The sequence below is a fragment of the Eulemur rufifrons genome, chromosome 2, assembly GCF_041146395.1.
Source record: "Eulemur rufifrons isolate Redbay chromosome 2, OSU_ERuf_1, whole genome shotgun sequence".
Taxonomy (NCBI): domain Eukaryota; kingdom Metazoa; phylum Chordata; class Mammalia; order Primates; family Lemuridae; genus Eulemur; species Eulemur rufifrons.
Window position 1 is genome coordinate 15,657,394 of NC_090984.1, and position 25,257 is coordinate 15,682,650.

Genomic DNA, 25,257 nt, shown 5'->3' on the forward strand with positions numbered 1-25,257 from the left:
AGAGTAGACCAGACCCCCCTGAAACGACCCCTTGAGGCTGCCCCCCTAATACCATGTGAAAATCAGAGGCAGGTGGGGATGGTGACCCTAACGAGTCATTTAGCACTGCTGAGCTTCCAGTCTGTCACCGGTACAGTGGAAACAAGCCACCTCTACCCACTCAACGCTGGGGACTCACCCTCGCGCTTCTTTAGGTCCCAAGACGTCACCCCGGGACAACCCCTTTTAGGCTAGCGACATCGCCTAGGCCAACCCGAGTCCTTCCCCTCCGCGGTCAAACCTCCCGTGGGGCCGGCGGTGCTTCTGCAAGTTCAGGTGCCCGTTAGCGTCCGCCCCTCCCCCCACCCCGGAAACCCATCCTACTTCCGAAAATGGAGCCCCCGAAATGCATCCTGCTGCCTTCGTGGTCCCCCCGAGATGGGGACAGAAGGCTGCACCCCCTTCCCCGCTAAGAAATGCACAGAACATGTCCCTGTTTTCTCAGCGTTCAAGTTCATCCCCCTCGTTGGTTATTATAATTATTATTATTAATATCCTATTTATTCTGCCAGGGCTGCGATGTGACAATGTGACATGTCACATTGGGTCACATCCTCTAGAATTAATATGCAGCATTGAAGTGGGCCCCCTCCCCCCTCTTTCTCTCTGTCTCTGTCCCTCCCTCTCTCTGTCTCTCAGTTCATGTCTCCTCTCTCTGGTACCCACATGAGTGTGCGTTGGGGAGCCCCGAAATGCATCACCTCTGTCCCTCCCTCCCTCTCCTGTCTCTCTCTCTTTCTCCCTCTCTCTCTCTCTCTCTCTCTCTCTACCTATGTTGCATGACGTTTGTGACTCTGAGAGCTGCATCTATTGATGGAAACTTGTCAGATCCGACAGAAGCTTTTAGAAGGGTTTCTATACCCAAAAACCACAAAAATTTCATTAGAGTTTCTCATCTTTTCCTCGAGGGCCACGGGGAAGCGGGTGGGGCCCCCGAGTCAACCAGGCGGGACCACAGTTGGGGGACCCGGATCTCAGGCTCCCTCTGCCTCCTGGTGTCAGACCTGCGGTGTGACGTCCTCATCGCCCCAGAGAACCAGGGAGGGTTGGGTCGTCCCCTCTTAACCATCGCCTCCCTGCCCCCACCCTAAAACCCTGCCACTCGCAGCCCGGAATCTTCCAGCAGTCTCCATGGTGACTGCTCCCCCCACTCAGGAGCAAATGGAGGGGCTGCTCCCCCAAGCCACGTCTCTCAGCAAAGATGAGAAACAGCTGATAAATTTTTGTGTCCCTATCTGTGCTGTGACCAGCCACTCTGGTCCATGAAACCCTGTTGCTATGAGATAACGCTTCATGTCTCTTTAATATATATCAATATATCTCTCTATATATTGTTTGTGAAGTACCTTCCTTTGAAGTTTTGGTTTTCTTTGTGTTGGAGTTTGGTTTTTTAATTTGGTTTTTTGTTTTGTTTTCATTTGGGGAAAAAAAATTAATTGGGGGAAAAGAAACGGCCTTGTTTATATTTAAATTGTTTTCCCCTTTTTTTTTTTTCCTTTTTTTCTTTCTTTCCTTCTTTCTTTCTTTCTGCTTTTCTTTCCTTTTTTTTTTTTCTCCTCCGCATTTTCTGTCTCCCACCGTCCCTCCCCACCCGGCGCATTTCCCCCCCGCCGCCGCCACCGCCGCCGCCCACCCCCCTCCCCAGTCCGCCGCGTGGCACCTCGGTTCTCCATTCTGCCCATGAGCCACGAGATCATGCCAGGTGGCAACGTGAACATCACCTGCGTGGCCGTGGGCTCGCCCATGCCGTACGTCAAGTGGATGCAGGGGGCCGAGGACCTGACTCCCGAGGACGACATGCCCGTGGGTCGCAATGTTCTAGAACTCACGGATGTCAAGGACTCGGCCAACTACACGTGCGTGGCCATGTCCAGCCTGGGCGTCATCGAGGCGGTGGCCCAGATCACGGTGAAATGTAAGCAGGGTCCACAGGGGCTCCAGGGTGGCAGGGCGGGCTGGAGTGTGTCCCCGACTCCGGGTGCAGGTGAGAGGCGGAGTTGGAACACCCCTGAATTTATAGTTTGGGCTTTGGTCATTCATGGCTACAAAGAAGATGGTTGTCCTTTGAACCAGTATTTATCGGTTATAAACTATTCTTGGTCAGGACCTCCGCCTTGTTGAACTCCGAGTCCAATGGGGAAGACGCCTGTGTAGTTAGGCAGCAGCGATGCAGGCTGATTAGAACTCAATGAGGACCATTCAGAACCCCCAGAGTAAAAGTGTCACCTCCCAGGAAAGTTAGGTCAGGGAAGGGGATGTCTCAGCCTAAAAGTTGAACAGAAGTGAGGCAGACAAAGAGGATGAGGAACAGTGTTCTGGGAAGATGGAACAGAATATGCAAAATACTCAGGGGGTCCGGAGAGAGTAAACAGGGAACTGTTGATTCTCCTACAGATTGTCCTGGCATCTCAAGTTTGTGGTGAGATTCAGAGAACAGTGCCCTCACGTATTTTTCAACCTTTACAGCAGGGGCCAGCAAGTAACCACCCTCAGGCCAAATCCGGCCCTCCACTTGTTTTATAAATAAAGTTTTATTGGCACACAGACATACCCATTCATTTAGGCCTTATTTATGACAGCTTTAGGGCTGCCGTGGCAAAGCTGAAAATAGTTACTGCCTGCACTTTGCAGGACACATTTGTGAAACCCTAGCCTAGGGCCATAGACAGTGTCGGCACGGGCCTATTTGTTGGTCATTTTCCTGAGGATTGGACGGCTGTGGACAAAGGTTGCCTGGGGCCTGAGTTGCATGACGTCTTAAGTAAGAGACAGTCACAATGGTTGTGAATGAAACCCGGTTTCATTTGCCGGTGGGGCAATCAGGTATAAAAGATAACTGTACCGGGTGAGAGGGAAGTCTAAGCTGTCAGGGGACGAAGCATTCCAGGTACGAGGAACAGCAGGATGAAGTGGGAACAGACAGGCCCATGTCGCTGAGCAGAGTGATCCACAGAAAGAGCTGCAGACCAAGGGCTGCAGACATTTCCTTAAAGAATAAATGTTTTTCTTAAATCGCAAATAAACCTCCTAAAAAATAAACACTTTCAGCTTTATGGGGGTATCTCGTCTCTGCTGCTAGCTACTCGATTCTGTTGTTGCATAAAAGCAGCTATCGACAATATGTAGTGTGGCCCTGTTCCAGTAAAACTTTATTTAAAAAAATAAGTGCTGGACGGTCTGCCTGGGGGCTGTAGGTTGTTGACCCCCTGCTGTAGATAATGAGATGGGAGTGTTAGGGCTGTGGTTCCTGCCTAGCAAATCAAGGCTCAGAGAGGGCTATCGTGTGGCCAAAAGTCACACAGCCCTCAGGGTCCTCAACCGATGTCCCCGATGATGCCTCCTGCCCACAGCTCTCCCCAAAGCCCCCGGGACTCCCATGGTGACAGAGAACACAGCCACCAGCATCACCATCACATGGGACTCGGGCAACCCGGACCCTGTGTCCTATTATGTCATCGAATATAAATCCAAAAGCCAGGACGGGCCGTATCAGATCAAGGAGGACATCACCACGACGCGCTACAGTATCGGCGGCCTGAGCCCCAACTCGGAGTATGAAATCTGGGTGTCAGCCGTCAACTCCATCGGCCAGGGCCCCCCCAGCGAGTCGGTGGTCACCCGCACGGGCGAGCAGGCCCCGGCCAGCGCGCCGCGGAACGTGCAGGCACGCATGCTCAGCGCCACCACCATGATCGTGCAGTGGGAGGAGCCCGTGGAACCCAACGGGCTGATCCGCGGCTACCGTGTCTACTACACCATGGAGCCCGAGCACCCCGTGGGCAACTGGCAGAAGCACAACGTGGACGACAGCCTGCTGACCACCGTGGGCAGCCTGTTGGAGGATGAGACCTACACCGTGCGGGTGCTGGCCTTCACCTCCGTGGGCGACGGCCCGCTCTCGGACCCCATCCAAGTCAAGACGCAGCAGGGAGGTGAGGTGTGGGGCCTGCAGGATCCCAGGGGGCCTCAGCCGTATGGCTGGGCTGGCTTATGGATCCTGCACTGTGCTTAAAAATATTTTCTTGCTAGCATTGTTTTTAATATATTTTGTTAGAGATAGGGTCTTGCTCTGTCGCCCAGGCTGGAGTGCAGTGGCATCATCATAGCTCACTGCAGTCTCCAACTCCTGGCCTCAAGCAATCCTCCTGCCTCAGCCTCCCGAGTAGCTGGGACATCAGGCGTGCACCACCATGCCTGGCTAACTTTTTTTAAATTTTTATAGAGATGGGGTCTTGCTATGTTGCCCAGGCTGATCTCCAACTCCTGGCCTCAAACGATCCTCCTGCCGGATTACAGGCATGAGCCACCACACCTGGCTGAAAGGGGGATTTTTAAAGGTGTTTTTCCCCACAGGAAGAGGAGAGGGTGGGGAATTGAGGTGGACAGGTGGCAACAACAGGGGACGGGGTTTCCCAGGAAAAGAAGAGAAATAAGAACAGTTTGGAGACAGCCGGAGCTGAGAAGCCCTTTCATCAGGGCGACGCTGGGCTTCTCTTGGGGCTGCCCCCCATGGGTGGAGCCCCATTACCACCTGTCTCCCCACAGTGCCCGGCCAGCCCATGAACCTGCGGGCCGAGGCCAAGTCGGAGACCAGCATCGCGTTGTCCTGGAGTCCCCCGCGGCAGGAAAGCATCGTCAAGTACGAGCTGCTCTTCCGCGAAGGCGACCACGGCAGGGAGGTGAGGCACCACTGCCGCGGGGAGGGACAGCACGGGGTGCCTCCTGCCTGTCAGCTGACGCTGTCCCCGGCCGTCTCTCCCCCCTTTTCTCGCCACATTTATTGCTATTTTCCCCTTTCCCACTGCCTTCCGGCCCTCCGTCTGCGTCCCTTTGTCCCCACTGTCCTCTGACCCACTTTTTCTCTCTCTTCCGTGTCTCACTTGGTCTCTGTCGGTGTCTTTGTCTCTCTTTATCTCCGTTTCTGTCTCTGTCCTCGTTGGTGTCTCTCATTGTCTGTCTTGGTGTCTCTCTGTTTCTCTCTCTCTGTCTCTGTGTCTGTTTCTCACTGTCTCTGCCCGTCTGTGCCCCTCGTGGTCTCTGTTCGTGTCTCTGTCTGTCTCCGCCCGTCGCCTCCCGCCCCGGCCCCCAGGTGGGAAGGACCTTCGACCCGACGACGTCCTTCGTGGTGGACGCCCTCAAGCCCGACACGGAGTACGCCTTCCGCCTGGCGGCCCGCTCGCCGCAGGGCCTGGGCGCCTTCACCTCGGTGGTGCGGCAGCGCACGCTGCAGTCCAGTAGGTGTCTCGCGGGCCCGCCCTTCCCTGCGGGGGGGACCGCGGCCTGGCCCAGACGGCCCCTCCGTGACCGACCCAGGTGGGGCCTGCCGCAGGGGGAGGGGCGCCTCCGGGCCTGTCCCCGCTCCGCTCCTGACTCGGACGCGGCCGCCGCGCTGTGCCTCGGTTTCCCCGCCGGGGCCGTGAGGGTCTCACCACGGGGTTCTCTGTGTCCCCCGGGCCTGGTGACCTGGGTTGAGGCCCGGGGATGAGGCGAAGTGGCCGATTTTGCCCCTGGTTCAGGAGATGGGGCAGGCCGCGTCTTCCCTGTGCTCACCCCCTCGCGGCTGTGGGGCCGACAGAACTGCCGCGTCGTGCCCGTCGCAGGCATTTCCAGGCGTACCGGGAGGCTGTCGTCACAGCCCACACCCCGCTGCTCTCAGAGCAGAGGACACAGAGACACCCGCCTCCCCTGGGCGGGGAGCACAGCCCTCTAGAGCCCAGGACGAGGCCGCCATTGCCAAGGGCGGGGGAGGGGCGGCATCAGAGGTGACACCGGTTTCCAGGGCGCTGACATGCCCCCATTCGGGGTTCTCGAATCCCTGGAGTTCTTTGCTGTGCCCGCCCGGCCTCCCTGTTACCAAGAAGTCACCCTTCACCTGGCAGCTGGCTCCGGGTCACATGTGGCACTTGTGCCACGGCCACCGCTGCCCTCCCTGCCTGCTCCACGCTGTCCCTGCCTCACCCACCTCCCTCCCCTCCGCTCAGCGCAGCCTGGCCGACCACGGCCTGGCCCTCCTGCGGCCCCTTCGTGCTTCTCCCCCAACCTCTCCTCCCCCAGTCAGTCACAACGAAGCCACCCCAGGCTTTGTTCCGGAAGCAGCCACGGTGTCCAAATCTTCAAGCCCCCTGGGTGTATGCACACAGGGGTGTCTCGGGTCAGACGCGGGTGACATCAGCTCGGGCCGGGGCGTCTGAGCAGCTGGGATCAGGGGCCTCGGAGACACAGCCCCCCGCACGGCCACCCCGGCCCACTTCCCTCCCTCCCGCCCCCCCCCCGTGCCCTGCCCAGCCGATCCGAGTGCTCAGCCGCTCAACGGCATCTGGGCGTGTCTGTGTGAGGTGGAGTCAGTGAGGGTGGCCCGTGGCGTGGGTGGCCACCCAGAGACTGGCAGAGGTGCCCGGAAGGTGAGTACACGCTGGTCTCGAGCAGGTTCACAAAAACGGCCCACCCTGCGTGTCCCCCAACCACCTCCCCCGCTCCGGGCTGCATGGACAGTCCATAGCCCAACTTCGGTCCCCAGACTCTCTCAAACCACGTGCCACTGTCACATGTCACTGCACATGTGTGTCTGTGTTTCTACCCCCGCCCACCCTGGTCCCCTCCCGAGACATCACGCAGGTTGGGCCGGATTGTGAAGGACGCGACCTCCAGGGTCGCCTAGAAAGCGGCTTCGGCCCAGCCATGCGAACCTCCGGGGCGGCCCAGGACAGGGAGTGGGGGAGAAGGGACTCCCCGCTTCTCACCCTGAGACGGGTGGGTTCCAACAGAACCGGCAGCAAAGACCAGACTCAGGGCCAGGCGTGTTCCCCGGGGGCTGCGGGCTCCTTAGGCTGAACACAAGGGTAGGTGGAGGCCAGACCGCTCAGCTGTGGGTCTCCCCAGACACCGTTCCGCCTTCCCGCCTCGTCGGCGCCAGCCCGGAACTGCAGCGTGCCCACGCTGGGGGCCGGAGCAGGGCCACAGGCCCGCTTGCACCCAGAGACCCACCGAGAGTTCGGTCTGGCCTTGTAGCTCAGCACTCCGCCGTTCCCTCCCTCGTAAGAAAGTCTTATAAGTTAGCAGTTGAAGAGTGGAAGGTAGGTAACCAGACTGGGAGTTTTCTGGAAAGGCGTCTTTCTTTCTTTTATTATGGTTTTTCTCATCATCATCACCATCACCGTTGTTTCTTATTTTATTATGGTTTTGGTTTTATTTTTCCTCCCCCTTTCTCAGCAAATCCATCCCTTCTGGCACATTCCTTGGTTGGTTTTTCCACTCCTGCCTGATTCCCCCGGGCACTTTTGGTGGGGGTGGCTGGTCAAGAAATGGGGATTGCCCCCACCCCCACCCCCCGTGTCTAGTTTGGAGGAGGAGGAGGGATCTCCAGTGTTTCACTTTAAGTGAGGCCGGAGAGTCATTCTAGTTGAAATAATATACTAGGGTGGCCTCTGGGGTCCCTGGTAGCCCAGTGTCTTTGAGGACAGGGATATCTAATTCTTCTCTGGGTCCCAGATCCTAGCACAAGGGTGTACACATACTAATACTTAGCAAACAAGTGTTCAGCAAACACACGAGGCTGGTGTGCTGGTGACAGCTTCAGGCGCCTTCCCAGTGAGCAAGACCTGTGATCTCTGGGGTTCCCTCCAGGCAAGGCAGACCCTAGAGTTGTGGGAGTGTGGCTCCAGCCGTCCCCACCTGCCACAGGCTCAAGCTGAGACAGCCCAGGAGCAACAGCTAAGTCTGGGTTCGAATCCTGGCTTCAGAGCCTTGGGCAGGCAACTTCCTGTTTCTGGGCTTCAGTTTCCTCGCCTATCAATTGGGGCCCACTTCTGGGTTTGGGGAAGGACTTAGAGAGGTCGTATATGCAAAGCTTCCAGAGTGGGGCTGTGATAGTCGCCAAATAGGCAGGCTTTGAATCTGGTTTCCCCACCTGTGATGGGGGGTGGGGAGTGACAGCTCCAACCCCCTGGGGTGGGGGTTGTGAGAATTAATTGAGGTAATACACGGAAAGTGGGCTCAGGGTGGCGCTCCTGTAGTCGGTGTGCAGACCATGAAGTTAACAATCATTAGCAATGCCCTTAGCACAGCACCTGTCCTGCAGTACCACCTGGGAACTACCCCTGTTATTCTGCCAAGCCCTTCACGTACTGTCTGGTACACAGTCAGTGCCCCATAAATGCAGCTGCTCTTTTAAACCTAAATATAGATTGGCACGGTGCTGAGTACATAGTTGTTACTCAGTAAATGGAAGCTGTCAATAGTTTCTAACAAGCTTAACCTGGTGCCAGGCACACAGTAGGTACCCAAAACATGGATTGTTCTGCAAACCTCTTGGCACGATGCCTGACATACAGTAAGTGCTCCATAAGTGGCATTGATATAAAGAGGTTGGCCTGGTGCTAGGCACACAGTAGGTGCTCATATGGGCACTATTGTCAGCCTGAAAGGGTCTAGGATGATGCTCGGTATACAGTTTTTGCTTAAAACATGCAGTTATAATCTGCAAAGCCCTTGGCCCAATGTGTGCAAATAGATGTTTAGTAAGAACTATTGCCATTTTTATATAAGGTCTTTAGCACAATGCCCGGCACATAGTAGGTGCTTAATATATGGGGTGCTAGTATTGTTATCCACTAAAGCCCTTAACACAGTGCTTGGCACATAATAAGTGCTTAAGAAATGAGAACTATTAATATTCTACAAGGCTGTTAGTACAGCACATAGCACATAGTAGGTGCTTATTATGTGGGAACTGTTAACTGTTTTTCAGGAAGCTCCCAGCACAGTACCTGGCACACAGTAGGTGCTGCATAAATGATAACTATTTTTATCTTTAGAAAGCTATTACCATTTCCTGTCCATAGTAGGGGCTCAATAAATGAGACTTCCTGTTAATCTGTTTTGGGTGTAGTGTGATGCCAGGTGCATAATAGGGACTAAAAACAGGAAAATGATGATCTCAAAAGACCTTGGCACACAATAGGTGCTCCATATGGGTTGTAAAGTCCTGAGCCCAGTACCTAACTCAGTAGGTATCCAATAAACAGACACTTCTTTATTACTCTAGAAAGCCGTTGTCATGCTGACTGGCACACAATAGGTGCTCAAGAGAAGGACATTATTTTCTCTTTAAGTGAGGCCAAGAGGATGATCCTAATTGAAGTAAGCTGTTGGGATGGCCTCTGGGGTCCCTGGTGGCACAGGTGTTCTGTAAATAGATGCTTTTACCATAAAAAAAATTTATGACGTTTTTATCATAAGATATTATAAAGCCCTTGGTGCCATGCCTGGCACACAGTAGGTGTTCAGCAAATAAGCGCATTTACTGTTATTGTATAAAGCCCTTGACATGCCTGGCACGCAGTAGGTACCTGATAAACGCGGCTTTTGTCGCTATTCCTCTTGGCGTGGTGCCTGGCACACAGTATTCAACAGATACTTTTACTATTATTTGTGAAGCTCTTGGTGCAGTGCTGGCACATAGTAGGTACCTAACAAATGGAGCTCTTACTGCTATTCCCCTTGGCATGGTGCCTGGCACATAGTAGGCACCTAATGAATGGGCTTCAATTGCTATTCCCCTTGGCATGGTGCCTGGCACACAGTAGGTGTTCAATACACGGATGTTTTTACTGTTATTCTGTGAAGCCCTTGGCAAGTGCCTGGCACATAGTAGGTACCTAATAAATGGAGCTTCTACTGCTATTCCCCTAGGCATGGTGCCTGGCACATAGTGGCACCTAATGAATGGGCTTCAATTGCTATTCCCCTTGGCATGGTGCCTGGCACACAGTAGGTGTTCAATACACATATGTTTTTACTGTTATTCTGTGAAGCCCTTGGCAAGTGCCTGGCACATAGTAGGTACCTAATGAATGAGCTTCTGCTATTTCCTTTGGCATGGTGCCTGGCACACAGTAGGTGCTCAATAAATAGATGCTTTACTGTTATCCTGTGAAGCCCTTGGCAAATGCCTAGAACACAGTAGGTACCTAATGGGCTTCAATTGCTCTTTCTATTGGCATGGTGCCTGGCACACAGTAGGTGCTCAATAAATAGATGCTTTACTGTTATCATGTGAGCCCGTGGCAAATGCCTAGCATGTAGTAGGTACCTAATAAATGGGCTTCAATTGCTCTTTCTCTTGGTATGGTGCCTGGCACATAGTGGTGTCCAAGAGATTGGGCTTTTATTGCTATTTTCTCCTGTCAGTGCCTGGCGTGTAGTAGATGCCCAGTATATAGGGCTTTATCGTGTGCTCCATGGGGACCATAGCTGCCCTGTGCCTAAGACCTACTGTGCGCCACGTAGGTGCAGCCCTGTATGGGGAGTGCAGCGTTCTTGGCCAGCCCTCCCGGCCGCCATCCCACCCACCCGTCCACCCGCCCATCTCACCTTTGGTTGACACCCGCTTCTTCTGGGTTCGACTTCTCTTTGGTTTGGTTCTGTTTTGTTTGTTATCATCTTCTTTTTTATTTTCTCTTTCCCATCTTTTGTTTCCCCGCCCCCCTCCCCACCCATCCCACCTCCCTTCCCCACCCCCCCACGTTCTCCCCCCTCCAATAGAACCGTCAGCCCCCCCTCAAGACGTTAAATGTGTCAGCATGCGCTCCACGGCCATTTTGGTAAGTTGGCGCCCGCCACCGCCGGAAACTCACAACGGGCCCCTGGTGGGCTACAGCGTCCGCTACCGATCGCTGGGCTCAGAGGACCCGGAACCCAAGGAGGTGAACGACATCCCCCCGACCACCACTCAGATCCTGCTGGAGGCCTTGGAGAAGTGGACCGAGTACCGCATCACGACTGTCGCTCACACAGAGGTGGGACCAGGGCCCGAGAGCTCGCCCGTGGTCATCCGCACCGACGAAGACGGTAAGCACCGGCCCCAGCCCTGGACCCCCGCAGGCCCCAGCCCAGCCCCCACCTTGGAGCCTTGCATCCGGAAAACGGGGCTGGTGGCCCAAAGGTAGAAGCCACAGTCGTGAGAGGGCGCCGCGAAGCCAGCAGCCTCCCCAAGAAACCGCGGGCTCCTTGGTCTTGGAATTGGTGATTCTAGATGGAGCAGCCTTAGCTTCGTGGCGTCCTCTCCCAGAGCCTCGTGTCTGACAAGTTTAGCTGGCAGCACTATATTTTGCTCAAACGTGGCAAGGAGGTGTAGGAGACGGCATGCAGTACCTGCAACAGAATGACGGTCCCTTGACCCCAGGAAACCTGAGTTTTAGACTTGGGATAATCTAGGACTCAGAGCTTCCTTTGTCCGAGCCGTCCTACCTGGACGGTAGGTAGACAGCAGTGTGCTCGTGCTGGTTAACCAGCTCCCTGGGGGATGGAGACCAATTCGTAGCACTGGCCGATTTCTGTGGTGTAGACGTTCCCACCATGGCCAATTTCAAGCTAGAAAGTCCAGAGCTGGCAGAGTGAGGTGACAGTTCCGGTTCCGAGTCCTGTTATAGGCTGAGCCGAGTTCACAGTGGGGCAATACAAACTGCCTTCCCGATCCTGAGAACCTGGTTTCCTTTCTAGCCATTTGACGGGAAGGCTCAGTGACAGCCCCCCTTTATGTCCTAAGCACGGGGAAGAAATGAAGCAGCTCTTATTGCCAAACCGTGGTGGGGGTGGGATCCCCGGGAGCAGGCTGAAAAAGATCCCTAGTGCCAAGTGGACCACCTGCCTGCCGGAGTATGTAGGAGCTTGGAGCTACACTGCCTGGTTCAAAGCCTGGTTCAAAGAGGCTTTCTTTGCCTCTTGCTAACCCTGTGATCTCTGAATCCATGCTCCAGGCCTCAGTTTCCCCAAATGTGAAATGAGGATGCTCAGAGCCCCTCTCTCTGGCAGGGATGAGGCCATGAGGTTGGAGGCAGTGTGGGTGTGGCCTGCTCTGGTCACAAGGCCCTGGGCAGGTGGTTGAGGCTCTGGGGGGGCCTCGGTTGTCCACCCATAAACAGGGCACCACGCCCTCAGGGCCCCCTGCGGGGACTGTGGGAGGTGCGCGCGGGAGGCCATGCCCTCCCCGACCGGCGCTTAACTGGCGGCCGCCCGGCACCCCGGCATCGCATCAGGCAGTGGCGCTGCCCGGGACAGGGCCCCGCGCCCCGGTAACGGCCCCGCCCGCCCTCCCCTCCCCTCCCGCCCGCCAGTGCCCAGCGCGCCCCCGCGGAAGGTGGAGGCGGAGGCGCTCAACGCCACGGCCATCCGCGTGCTGTGGCGCTCGCCCGCGCCCGGCCGGCAGCACGGCCAGATCCGCGGCTACCAGGTCCACTACGTGCGCATGGAGGGCGCCGAGGCCCGCGGGCCGCCCCGCATCAAGGACGTCATGCTGGCCGATGCCCAGGTGGGCGGGGCCGGGGCGGGGCGGGGCCCGGGAGGGGGCGGGGGCCCTGCAAGCTCCGCCTCCTCGCTGCTTCCCTCGCGCACCTTGGCCTCCCCGCTCACCTGCGTCCTCTCTCCCCTGCCGCCTCCTCCCGCGTTCAGTGGGAGACGGATGACACGGCCGAATATGTAAGTAGCGCCCCGGCCGCCGTGCTCTTCCCGCGGACCGTGCCGTGCTGTGACTCCCGCACGCCCCTCCGTGAAAGGGTCTCCTCCTCTGGGCCCCCTGCCCCGCCACGCGCCCATCCCCCCGCCACACGCCCACCCCGCTCTACCTCTCACAGCCCACAGCCGCGGTTTTCTCACCGCTGCGTGCGCCAGACCTGAGTTGGGCACCTGCTGGGCTTGCGGGAGGGGGGACCTGGGCGCCAGGCAGAGGCCAGGGCCTGGGGGGTCTTGCGTTAGCCCCCCGCACCTCAGTAGCTCCTGGACTCCGTGGCCTCAGGCCTCCTGGGTCCCCATCCCCCAGCCTTCTTCCTCCTCTCCTGCCTGGCCTGGAAACGTCTCTCCACTCTGACGGGAGGGTTCGGTTCCCCAAGGGGGAAGGATGTCTGTGATACCACGGGTACCACCCCTCAAGGCCCTAAACCAGAGACAGGAATCACTGAGTGACTTCGGGCAAGTCACTGCCTCGCTCTGGGCTCTCCTTCTGCCCCTAAAGTAGGAGCCACAGGCTCTTTGAGGGCCCCAAGTGTGACATTCAGTTGGCGCTGGTCCCACCGCCTCCCATGGCCTCTGTCCTGGACTCCAGCTCTGCCCTCTGCTTGGTTCCGGCAAGACCCTGGGGTGGGGGGCGGGGGGCGGTGTGTGAGGCTCAGGGGCAGGAGACCCTCTTTCGTGTGTCCCTGTCCCCCCACTTCATCCTCCCGACCTGGGCCACCCCACGGCTCCCAGGCGTGCGGGACAGTGCTTGCGTGTGTGCATGCTTGCAGACGGGGGCACAAGAGAGGTGCGTGAGGGCATGCACAGGCATGTGTGTGCTGTCACGCCTGGGACAGGCAGGGAGCTGCCGACCCTATGCGAGGTGCTGGGGATGCGGCAGGAGTGACCAGGACTTCCCTGAGTCCCTTTCCCCTAGTAGGGGACATACTCTAGTAGGGGAGAGGGACGTTAAGCAGAATAAAACACGAAGACGTGTGTAGTTACAACTGATGCGGACAGGGTTTAGCCAGGATGCAAATGTTTAAACATCAGCTCTCTGGGTGGCAGGAGGGAGCAGTCCTGCTCTGTAGCACCTGCCCATTTGCATGGTGTAAATACTCCCACCGTGTCAGTTTCAAGCTTCCCGCGACATGTGTGGAAGCAACCGTCATCCTACAGCATTTCCGCCGTACAGATACAGTAGGCAAGGTGACCGCAAGAGCACAGATGTTAGTGAACGTAATTAAATAACTAGAGGCTGGGCGTGGTGGCTCACACCTGTAATCCCAGCACTTTGGGAAGTCAAGGTGGGAGGGTAGCTTGAGGTCTGGAGTTCGTGACCAGCCTGGACAACATAGCAAGACCCTGTCTCTACAAAAAATAGAAAAACTTAGCCAGGCATGGAGGCACCTGTAGTCCCAGCTACTCAGGAGGCTGAGGCGGGAGGATCGCTTAAGCCCAGGAGGTGGAGGCTGCAGTGAGCTGTGATGATGCCACTGCAGTCTAGCTCAGGCAACAGAACAAGACCCTGTCTCAAAAAATAAAATAACTAGAAAAGGGTGGATTTTGAGTATTTACTGCCTTTTATTTTAATACAATGTATCCGATTGTAAGTTTGTACAATTTAACTTTTAAGAATAGCTGTGTTTTATAACCAGCTCACAAAATTCCTAAAAATTTAACCATTCCCTCTCTCGATTTGGTCTAGGGCATCTCCAGCACACCAGTGGGTGCAGAGGCAGTGGGAATGGCCTGTGCAAAGGCCCTGGGGCAGGACTGCACCTGGCATGTTGGAGGCACAGCTAGGAGGCCCATTTGGCTGGAACAGAGGGAGCAAGGGAGAGAGAGAGAGAGAGAGAGAGGAGATTAGGGCAAAGAGGGGACAGGGCAGAGCATGCCAGGCCTTGGGGGCACAGAAACTTGGGCTTTGACCCAGGGGAGGTGGGAGCCATGGAGGGCTGTGGGCAGAGGGTGCACACAGGTGCTTCAGGGAAGACAGCCTGTGGGGCGGCGAGGGTGGGGGTCAGGGGACCAGGGCAGAGGGGACCGGCTGGTCCAGGCAGACGGTGGCAGGACAAGTCAGGCTGCATGTGCCCCTCTGAGCATGGACGTGCGACATCCCGTGGTCTCTGCATGAGCGCGTGTGAACGTCCCTTGGCCCGAGGCGGGGGCGGGCAGGGCTGGCCCCGGTCTCTGTGCTAGCTCTGATCGCCGCCGTCTCCGCAGGAGATGATCATCGCGAACCTGCAGCCTGAGACCGCGTATTCCGTCACGGTAGCCGCCTACACCATGAAAGGCGACGGCGCTCGCAGCAAACCCAAGGTGGTCGTGACCAAGGGAGCAGGTACGAGACCCGCCCGCCCTCCCTGTGGGGACCAGGGTATGTTGCCAGAGTTCTTGAGCCCAGGAGGGGACAGGGTGCCCCGGGCAGGGGACATGCCAGAGCAGAGGTGCAGGGGCTGCTCAGGGGGACCTGCGGAGACGGTTAACAGGTAGCTTTGACACCGTCACCCCCAACCCTTTTCCCGGCTGGCTGTCTCTTCCTTCTCCTTTAGGTCTCTGCTCAGGCTGCACCTCCCCCGGGAAGCCTTCCCTGACTGCCCCCATCCCACGGTCTTGGCTAAGTGGTCCCCCTACCTTGGGCCCCCGTAGCATCCCATGCCCCCGCCCCCCATCGAGGCTCCAGTCACCCCGGGCAGGTTGTTACTTCAGGGTGGTGCCTGTCTTCACCCACTGCGCCATGTGAAGACTGCTTTCCTGGAGGCCCTGCCTCAGTTTCCCCTCCTGGCCCCTCCTGTCGGTGACAAGGAGCTGGGTTTTTCCCCCCAAGCCAAACTTGAGCTGAACGAGGATGAAGGGGGCGCCATGAAGATGTGAGGAGAGGGCACTGCCCAGGCACGGGCTTGGCGCGGGGAACAAGCATGGCATGCTGAAGGAACAGCAGGAAGGCCTCTGTGGCCCCCACCCGCCCCTTCCCCGGGAACCCTTATTGCCACACGGCTGACTACGCAGCGCCTGCCCGGGCTGTGTCTCCAGCGCTGTCTCCTCCAGGAAGCCGCCTGTGATCTCTCCCTCCCTCTTTCCAGCCAGCGGGACACTCCCCTCCTCTCAGGGACGCTGTCTCAGAGCCTATTAATAAGCAGAACCCGCTCCGTCCACTGCCCCCTGCCTGGGTGCCCACAGCGGTCACAGGCCATTAAAGGTAGTGGGTGGGTCCCCAGGGGCGAGGTCTGCCTTCATTTGCAGTGTGGCTCTCCCCGTTCCTTCTGTGCCCGACCTCAGGACCTCTCTGGGCACATTGGTTATGCCCCAGGCTGTGAGACGCACACGGCGGGATTTTAGACACTGTGTCCCGTGGGTATGAATCAGCAGCCTGAGGCAGGAGGTGACCGAGCTGTTCACTGCAGGGAGAGGCAGACACACACGGGCTGCTGCAGGGCCTTCAGATGTTCCCTCCATTGGGTTCTCTGAGTCCTCTGCCTCCTCCCTGTCCTTGTCCACACCCAGGACCGTCCTACCCCAGGACCTTTGCATTGGCTGTTCTCTCTGCTTGAAGCATTGTTCCCCCAGACCTCCTGGTAGCTTCCTCTCTCACCTCTTCCAAGTCTTTGCTTCCTAGCAAGGGCTTCCCAAGGCCTACTTTGAAAAATTGCAACCCCAGGCTGGGAGAGGGGGTCACACCTGTAATCCCAGCACTTCGGGAGGCCGAGGCAGGAGGATCGCTTGAGGTTGGGAGTTCAAGACCAGTGTGGGCAACATTGCAAGACCCCTTTTCTACAAAAAATAGAACAAATTAGCTGGGTGTGGAGGCACACACCTGTAGTCCCAGCACTTTGGGAGGCTAAGGTGGGAGGATCGCTTGAGGCTGGGAGTTTGAGACTGGCCTGGGCAACATAGCAAGACCCCATCTGTACAAAAAAGTAGTCGGGCATGGTGATGCATGCCTGTACGGTCTCAGCTACTTGGGAGGCTGAGGCAGGAGGATCGCTTGAGCCCAGGAGTGGGAGGCTGCAGTGAGCTGTGACAATGCCGCTGCACTCCAGCCCAGGCAATAGAGCGAGACCCCATCTCAAAAATAATAATTAAAATTGCAGGCCGGGCGCGGTGGCTCACGCCTGTAATCCTAGCACTCTGGGAGGCCGAGGCGGGTGGATTGCTCAAGGTCAGGAGTTCGAGACCAGCCTGAGCGAGACCCCATCTCTACTAAAAATGGAAAGACATTATATGGACAACTAAAAATCTATATAGAAAAAAATTAGCCGGGCATAGTGGCGCATGCCTGTAGTCCCAGCTACTCGGGAGGCTGAGGCAGTAGGATCGCTTAAGCCGAGGAGTCTGAGGTTGCTGTGAGCTAAGCTGACGCCACGGCACTCACTCTAGCCTGGGCAACAAAGTGAGACTCTGTCTCAACAAAAAAAAAAAAAAAAAAAAAAAAATTGCAACGGCACCCTGTGCCCCTGGACCAGCAGGTGGCCCTGAGGCCCTGACAGCTGCCCCGTGTCCCCGCAGTGCTGGGCCGCCCCACTCTGTCGGTGCAGCAGACCCCCGAGGGCAGCCTGCTGGCACGCTGGGAGCCCCCGGCCGGCGCCGCCGAGGACCAGGTGCTGGGCTATCGCCTGCAGTTTGGCCGCGAGGACTCGACGCCCCTGGCCACGCTGGAGTTCCCGCCATCCGAGGACCACTACACGGCGTCGGGCGTGCACAAGGGGGCCACTTACGTGTTCCGGCTGGCGGCCCGCAGCCGCAGTGGCCTGGGCGAGGAGGCAGCCGAGGCCCTGAGCATCCCGGAGGACACTCCCCGCGGCCACCCGCAGATCCTGGAGGCGGCTGGCAACGCCTCTGCCGGCACCGTCCTGCTCCGGTGGCTGCCACCCGTGCCCGCCGAGCGCAACGGGGCCATCATCAAGTACACGGTGGCCGTGCGGGAGGCCGGCGCCCTGGGCCCCGCCCGAGAGACCGAGCTGCCCGCGGCGGCCGAGCCGGGCGCGGAGAACGTGCTCACGCTGCGGGGCCTCAAGCCCGACACGGCCTATGACCTCCAAGTGCGAGCCCACACGCGCCGGGGCCCCGGCCCCTTCAGCCCCCCCGTCCGCTACCGGACGTTCCTGCGGGACCAAGGTAGGCGCGCGGCGACCCCCGCACCAGAGCCGGACGGGCCTCGCGCCCACCCCCACCCCAGCCCCCTCCCTGTCCCCCGCCCAGGTAAGTGGTCACTTTTCTGCTTCCTCGTGGACGCTCAAGGCGAGTCCAGACCCCGAGGCTCCGGCGTTGGCAAAGGTGGGACGTGCCTCAGTGGCACCACCGCCCCCACCGCCGCCCCCACCCTCGTCCCCCCTCCCTCCTCCTCCTCCTCCTCCTCCTCCTCTTCCTCCTCCACCTTCTCTCTGCAGCCTCTGCAGCCGCGTCGTCTCCCGCAGCAGGGACTTGGGACAGGGCAGGCAGGGCCGGGCCAGGGCCAGGCAGGAAGGCCGTGGGCACAGGCACAGCGGACAACAGGGAGCGCCTGGGCCGCCCCACCCCACCCCACCCCACCCCGCCCGGCCCTGCGCCAGGCACTCACCGGGCCTCTCTTCTGCTCTCTCCCTGCGTGGCCGCACCCCTGCAGTCTCGCCCAAGAACTTCAAGGTGAAAATGATCATGAAGACGTCAGTTCTGCTGAGCTGGGAGTTCCCTGATAACTACAACTCACCCACGCCCTACAAGGTGCGACCACATAGCCAGCAGGCTGGCAGGGTCGGGAAATGGGGGTTGGTCAGGGTGAGGGTTCAATATGGGGTTGGTGTTGAGTCTGGGATCAGGGCTCAGTGGAAGATGGGGCTCGGCTTGGGATCGAGGCTTAGTCAATACTAGGAATCAGAGTTGGGGCTCAGCCTGGGATCAGGGTTTCGTCTGGGATTAGTGCTGAGTCTGGGATTGGGGCTCAGTTGAAGATGGGGCTGAGCTTGGGATCAAGGCTTAGTCAATATTAGCCTTGGGGCTAGAGTTGGGGCTCAGCCTTGGATTGGAGCTGAGTTTGGAGGGAGACTCAGTCTGGGATCAGGGCTCAGGCAGGATTGGCACTCTCAGAGTTGGGTTTCCTCCTAGGGTCGGGGCTCTGCTGGGATTTAGGTGTAGTCTGGGGTTGGGGCCTCAGCTGGGGTCGGGAGTCAGTGGGATCAGGGCTCAGCCCGGAGTCGGGGCCTGGGCAGGACCGGGCTTTGAGCCCCTCGGGCCCCACTGACCAGCTCCGGCCCGCAGATCCAGTACAATGGGCTCACGCTGGACGTGGACGGCCGCACCACCAAGAAGCTGATCACGCACCTCAAGCCGCACACCTTCTACAACTTCGTGCTGACCAACCGCGGCAGCAGCCTGGGCGGCCTCCAGCAGACGGTCACTGCCTGGACGGCCTTCAACCTGCTCAGCGGCAAGCCCAGCGTCGCGCCCAAGCCTGACGCCGACGGCTTCATCATGGTGTATCTGCCTGACGGCCAGAGCCCCGTGCCTGTCCAGTACGCTCAGCCCCACCATCCCATCAGCTGGCCGCGCGATGACTGGGGCAGGCTGCGAGACCGCTCTGTGCCTCAGTTTCCCTGCCTATTAAGCAAGGATCATATCAGCCCCAGCTCGTGAGGTTGTCCTGAAGATTCAGGGTTTCTTATGGACCATTGTCACTAAATGCTCTTATGTCTGCTCTTCTAAAACTCCCCAGCACCACCATGTTCTTGACCTTTACTGGGCAGGGCCAGGGCACCTTAGAGGATTTGGTTCTGGGCTTCCTGACTGCTGGGGAGACAGAGCTGGGAGTCCCCAGTGGGGAAAGGAAGACTCTGCCTAAGGAGGAAGAGATGAATTAAGGGCTACGAGACTATGTAGGCATTGAAGCTGGGGCTTTGAGGGATGCATAAGAGTTCAAGAACTAGAACTAAGTGAGGTAAGCCTAGGCAGAAGGTGTAGACAGCTCCCTCTAACTCTTTTCCATCTTCCAATAGGAGCTACTTCATTGTGATGGTGCCACTTCGCAAGTCTCGTGGGGGCCAGTTCCTGACCCCGCTGGGTAGCCCAGAAGACATGGATCTGGAGGAGGTGAGGGTCTGGGACCCAACCCGCAGGGCCCAGATGTGTCACCGTGTTCCTGTGCTTAATTACTCCCAGCTGAGCTCTGAGCCACCCACAACTCTGTTCCCACAGCTCATCCAGGACATCTCACGGCTACAGAGGCGCAGCCTGCGCCACTCACGCCAGCTGGAGGTGCCCCGGCCCTACATCGCAGCCCGCTTCTCCGTGCTGCCATCCACGTTCCATCCCGGTGACCAGAAGCAGTATGGTGGCTTCGACAACCGGGGCCTGGAGCCTGGCCACCGATACGTCCTCTTTGTGCTTGCCGTGCTACAGAAGAGCGAGCCCGTGAGTGCTGAGTGGTGTCTGCCTACATCCAGACATACCTTCTGAATGAGGCAGACCCCAAAGAGACCTTAATCGCTGGGACCCTGACCTCAGAGCCACATGCAGATCCTCCCAGCTCCCTGTGGTCAGAGCTGGGCAGAGGGGAGGACTTAGGATGGGGGCAATCCTGAAGGGAAGGCTTCCCAGGGGAAGGGGCCTTGGAGCTGGGGCTTTGAGGGATGTATAGGAGTCCAGCAAAAGAAAAAGCATCCCAGGACTTGTGTGTACAAAGATGTGGAGGTACAAGAAGAACAGAAAGGATTTCAGAGTGTCTGGAGCAGAGGAGGGAATGGGGAGAGAGCAAAGATTGGCAGGGACCAGGCCATACAGGCCCCCAGGGTCAGGGTTCTAGGGAAACATAGTAGGTTCTCGAGCAGGGGAGGAGCACAGGTTTGTGTTTGAGGAAGATGAATTCTGATGGAGGTGCCCCTGTTCCTACAGACCTTCGCAGCCAGTCCCTTCTCAGACCCCTTCCAGCTGGATAATCCAGACCCCCAGCCCATTGTGGATGGCGAGGAGGGGCTCATCTGGGTGATCGGACCTGTGTTGGCCGTGGTCTTCATCATCTGCATCGTCATTGCCATCCTGCTCTACAAGAAGTGAGCCCCTTGCACTCCCCCACACCTCATGTAGTTCTAGTTCTTGAACTCCTATACATCCCGCAAAGCGCCAGCTTCAATGCCCACAGAGTTTTATAGCCCTTAATTCTTCTCTGCCTCCTCAGGCAGAGTCTTCCTTTCCCCACTGGGGACTCCCAGCTCTGTCCCCCCACCGGTCAGGAAGCCCAGAACCAAATCCCCTAAGGTGCCCTGGCCCTCCCCAGTAAAAGGTCAAGAACATGGGAGTTGCTGGAGAACTTTAGAAGAGCAAATACAAGGGCATTTAGCAGGGAGGGCTTCCCGGAGGAGGAAGAAGGAGGGTCTGGGAAGATTCAGGGAAATATCACTGAAGGCCTCTGTGGGATAGATGGGGAAACCAAGGCTCAGAGAGGTTAAGCCACTTGGTCAAAGTCACACAGCGTGGGGAATGGCAGGGCTGGGGTTCGAGCGGGAAGGACGAGCCCCATTAAGAAAGCCACTCAGAGTCACATACCGAGCCCTTTCTGGCCAGCACGCCCTCACCTCTCTTCTCTTCCCCCCTTCTCGCCTGTGTCTGCTTTCGGGAACAGCAAACCTGACAGGTAAGACCCTGCCCTGCCCTGGGGAGGTTGAGGTAGGGGGACGGGGAAGGGTAGTGCTGTGCCGGTGGCAGAGGGACGCCCGATGCCCCCGCAGCTCGTACACGTACCTGTACGTGGTCTTGGGAACCCCAGTCATCCGTGTACGCGGTCCCTTTCCCGCTGCAAGTTCCTGGGGCCCGAGTCTTTGCGCACGTGCTGGTCCTCACCGACTCTCCCACTTCCTCCCCGAGAAGTAAACGCAAGGACTCGGAACCCCGCACCAAATGCCTCCTAAACAACGCTGACCTCGCCCCCCACCACCCCAAGGACCCTGTGGAAATGAGACGCATCAACTTCCAGACGCCAGGTACGTGCCCACTCCTGGCACAGGAGACACCACCGACGGGGGAGGTAGCTGGAGGGATGAGGAAGCCGCCACCTTGGGGGACCCTCATCTGCCCCCTCGGAACTACGCCTGGGACAGTGAAATTCCCGATTCCCGAATACCACCCACCCTCCATGGCTCTGGGCTTGAAACTCTCTCGTGGGTTGGGTCTACTGACAACACAGTGAGGCTTTGTAAATTTACATGTAACTTTCTATGTTTAGGGTTTTGAAAAAAGTTTAGAAAAAAAAAAATTTACATTTAACTGATGGTTGCTGTCCTCTCCAGGAACCTAAACAATATTTCAAAACAAACAAACAAAGCAAGAAAACACACCCAGAAAAACCCCACCCCTGGTTTCTTGTGGCAGAAAGGGCTGTGCTTCTGTCTGTATTTCTAGTCTGAGGGTCCCCTGGTGGTGGGAATTAGGTTTGCCCTTGGCCATTTTCCACATTCCCTGGCGAGGTGCAGAAGTGACACCTGCCTCACGCCCAGCACCTCTCCCCTCCACGGCTGCAAGGGCTCGTGCTGTCCCTGCCTTTTCATAGTTCCCTGTGGATGAACAGGATTCAGCTAAAGTGACCTGCCATTCCTGGCGGGACAGTCGGTCCAAGGTCTCATCCTTGCTACGATGATTCAGACTTAATGGGCTCATGCCAGCTGCTTCTAACCAAATAAGTTTTTCATTTTACTGACGGCTGCTGTTCTCCGTGTGGGGTCACAGCATGGTAACATCTGTCCCTCCACCTGTACCTGGTCTCCACTTCCTGTCTCTGAACTGGTTCATATCAACCTGCTTCCAACCAAATGGAGGTTTTCTTAAACATTTGTATTTAACTGATGTCCACAGTCTTCCTCGAGGGCTCATCATGCACAGCGTCACGTTCCGTTACCTGATGTTCGTTGTTTTTTCTGTCTCTGGCCTGGCTCATGTCACTTCTGTTTTCATCCAAATCAGGATTTTAACCATTTCTATTTAACTGATGGCTGCCATCCTCCTAAAAGGATCATTCAGTGTGTCATATATCACACCCCCCACCCCCAGTGTTTTCTCTTCTCTTTCTTCTCTCTGGACTGGCTCTTGTCACTTCAGTTTTCATCCAGATGAGGATTTTAGACGTGTATTTAACTGATGGCTGCTGTCCTCCTTGAAGCTCATGGCATGGGCCCATACGTCCTTCTCCTGCCCCCCAGTTTCTCCTTCGCCACCCTGCATCCTTCTCTCCCAGAATCCCCTCTGCTGGCCTCAACAGGGGACCCCAGGCCAGGCTGTTTGGGGGGGTGTCACGTGGCACAAGACCCTAAAGCTTTGGAGTCCGTGCTCTGCCCTCTGCATCTGCCAGCCAGCGAGGGGCGGGGGAGGCGGAGGCGGGGGGTGGGGGCCCCCTTGCGTGTTTTCATTTATTTATTGTTTGCTGTTTACAGATTCAGGCCTCAGCAGCCCCCTCAGGGAGCCGGGGTTTCACTTGGAAAGTTAGTTCCTGTGTCTCTCTGTTCTCGGCTTCCTTTCACCGCGTTTGTTTTCACGTTTGGTTTCTCCATCCTGCCGCCTGTCTCTGTCCTGCGCTGGCTCCGCGAGGAGGGCTGGGCGGGGGGAGGGTGGTTTCGGTCCTCTGGGCGCCCAGGTGGCGGGTTGGGACTGCGTGTGCGCGTGTCCAGCGTGCGTGGCGGGGACACACGCAGAGTCAGGAGGTGCCCACAACATCGGCCGTTTGCCAGCCAGCCTGGAAACCTCCTGATGGTTTAACAGCCTGCACGCGGGCCCCGGGAGGGGACAGGGCACTGGCAGGCCTGGGTGTCAGCCCCGCTGCGTCCCCCAGCCACGCCGGGCGGCCCTAAACCGTAGGGAGCCCTCGGAAGTCAGGGCCGACGGGTGTCCCGTCTGCAGCGGCACACTCTGTGCCTCCCGCCCACGCCCGCGACTCTGTCTGACAGAGGACGGTTTGGTGGCTCTGCTCCCAGAGGGACAGAAAGAGGCGTAGCCGCCCGCCCGGGGGACGGGATTTCTGAAGCCCAGCGGCCACATCGCGTCTTCATTTCTGTGCTGCTCACCTGCCTCTTGCCTCAAGGCACTAGGACTCTGACATCCTCCAGGGTGACCTTCCGCTCTGCCCCCAGCTGGGTTGGGGGCACCAGGACAGGCCAACATCCCGATCCGAGCCCCCGCCTCCGTGGGTGTCGGGCTCTGCCCGGGGCAGCCTCGAACCTGCCACCTTCAGACGCCCGGCCCCGACGGGAGCCGCCCCGAGTCTTCCCCTCCCGCTGAGCCACCCCCGGCCACCCCTTCTAACTGCAGCGCGTCTGTCCGTCACAGACTCACACTCGTAGAGCACCCCCGCCCCCCGCCCCGGCCGCCCCCGTGACGGCCCACACGGCGGGCCCTGTCTCCCGCAGGCATGCTCAGCCACCCGCCCATCCCCATCGCCGACATGGCGGAGCACACGGAGCGCCTGAAGGCCAACGACAGCCTCAGACTCTCCCAGGAGTATGAGGTGAGCGGCCCCCGCCCCCCGCTGCCCTCGCCCCGCGCTCCCAGGCACCGACCGCGTCCCCCACCTGCCTCTCCTCCCCCCGTAGTCCATCGACCCCGGACAGCAGTTCACCTGGGAACACTCCAACCTGGAAGTGAACAAGCCCAAGAACCGCTACGCCAACGTCATCGCCTACGACCACTCCCGTGTCATCCTCCAGCCCATCGAAGGTACTGCCCCGGGATTGACGGGCCCTTCCTCACGCCATGCGACACGCACAGACCTCCTCTTGGCCGCCGAGGCCTGATTCTGGACGTAAAATCAGGTGGAGGCCGCTGGGCATCTTTTGATATGTATTTAACTGATGGCTGCTGTCTATCACTTGGCACCCTCTGTTCTTCTATGCCAGCGGGGCTCCATCAGAATAGTTCTCCCACCCAGGGGACGTTTGGCGATGTCTCGGGACGTTGTGGGTTGTCACACTGGGGGAGCTCCTGGCACGGGGTGGGTGGGGGCAGGGACGCTGCTCAGCACCTGCAGTGCCCAGGACGGCCCCTCCCCAGAGGACGACCTGGGCTTAAATGGCAAGAGTGCTGAGGGGGAGACACCGGGAAGCACATGCCCCGCAGTCGCCGTGGGGACACTTGGGGCTCTCCGAGGGAGCTTCCAGGAAGGGGCAGGCCCGGCAGAGCCGGCCCAGTGGGAGGAGCCCCCAGCGGACCCCTGGCTCTCGCCCGGCCGCAGGCATCGTGGGCAGTGACTACATCAACGCCAACTACGTGGACGGCTACCGGCGGCAGAACGCGTACATCGCCACGCAGGGGCCGCTGCCCGAGACCTTCGGGGACTTCTGGCGTATGGTGTGGGAGCAGCGGTCGGCCACCATCGTCATGATGACGCGGCTGGAGGAGAAGTCACGGGTGAGGCCCGGACCCCACGCCCCCGGGGAGCCCCCACCTGGGGTCGGCCACGCTCACGCCCGTTCTGTCGCCCGGCGCAGATCAAGTGCGATCAGTACTGGCCCGGCAGAGGCACGGAGACCTACGGCTTCATCCAGGTCACGCTGCTGGACACCATCGAGCTGGCCACGTTCTGCGTCAGGACGTTCTCCCTGCACAAGGTGGGGCTGGGCCGGGGGTGGCAGTGGGGAGCGTGCTGGGAAGGGAACAGAGGGCCCCGGCTTCTGCCCAGGGAGCTCCCCGCGGGACAGAGAAAAAACCGTGTGTGTCCACCCGGGCTGACCCCATTCTCACAGAGCCTGCTTCATGGATGGGGAAACTGAGGCTCAGAGG

The 25,257-nt window shown here is 58.3% G+C and overlaps 1 protein-coding gene across 7 annotated transcripts in view; it reads left to right on the top strand.

The window, feature by feature from the left end:
• PTPRS (protein tyrosine phosphatase receptor type S) overlaps positions 1 to 25,257 on the top strand; it is a 97,375-nt gene that overhangs the window by 66,319 nt on the left and 5,799 nt on the right. For 2 of the 7 annotated variants that reach the window (XM_069480043.1, XM_069480052.1), the window contains 15 exons: positions 1,685 to 1,954; positions 3,390 to 3,971; positions 4,585 to 4,718; positions 5,129 to 5,273; positions 18,131 to 18,228; positions 18,763 to 19,016; positions 19,497 to 19,590; positions 19,696 to 19,911; positions 20,392 to 20,549; positions 21,119 to 21,130; positions 21,364 to 21,476; positions 23,889 to 23,986; positions 24,072 to 24,195; positions 24,710 to 24,885; positions 24,966 to 25,085. In XM_069480043.1, the coding sequence (XP_069336144.1) occupies positions 1,685 to 1,954; positions 3,390 to 3,971; positions 4,585 to 4,718; positions 5,129 to 5,273; positions 18,131 to 18,228; positions 18,763 to 19,016; positions 19,497 to 19,590; positions 19,696 to 19,911; positions 20,392 to 20,549; positions 21,119 to 21,130; positions 21,364 to 21,476; positions 23,889 to 23,986; positions 24,072 to 24,195; positions 24,710 to 24,885; positions 24,966 to 25,085 (2,594 nt within the window). Of the gene's footprint in view, positions 1 to 1,684; positions 1,955 to 3,389; positions 3,972 to 4,584; positions 4,719 to 5,128; positions 5,274 to 10,581; positions 10,888 to 12,152; positions 12,347 to 12,486; positions 12,514 to 14,751; positions 14,870 to 17,034; positions 17,644 to 18,130; positions 18,229 to 18,762; positions 19,017 to 19,496; positions 19,591 to 19,695; positions 19,912 to 20,391; positions 20,550 to 21,118; positions 21,131 to 21,363; positions 21,477 to 22,919; positions 22,968 to 23,888; positions 23,987 to 24,071; positions 24,196 to 24,709; positions 24,886 to 24,965; positions 25,086 to 25,257 lie in introns of all 7 variants that reach the window. The other 5 variants (XM_069479993.1, XM_069480011.1, XM_069480002.1 and 2 more) reach the window with 5 other exon arrangements.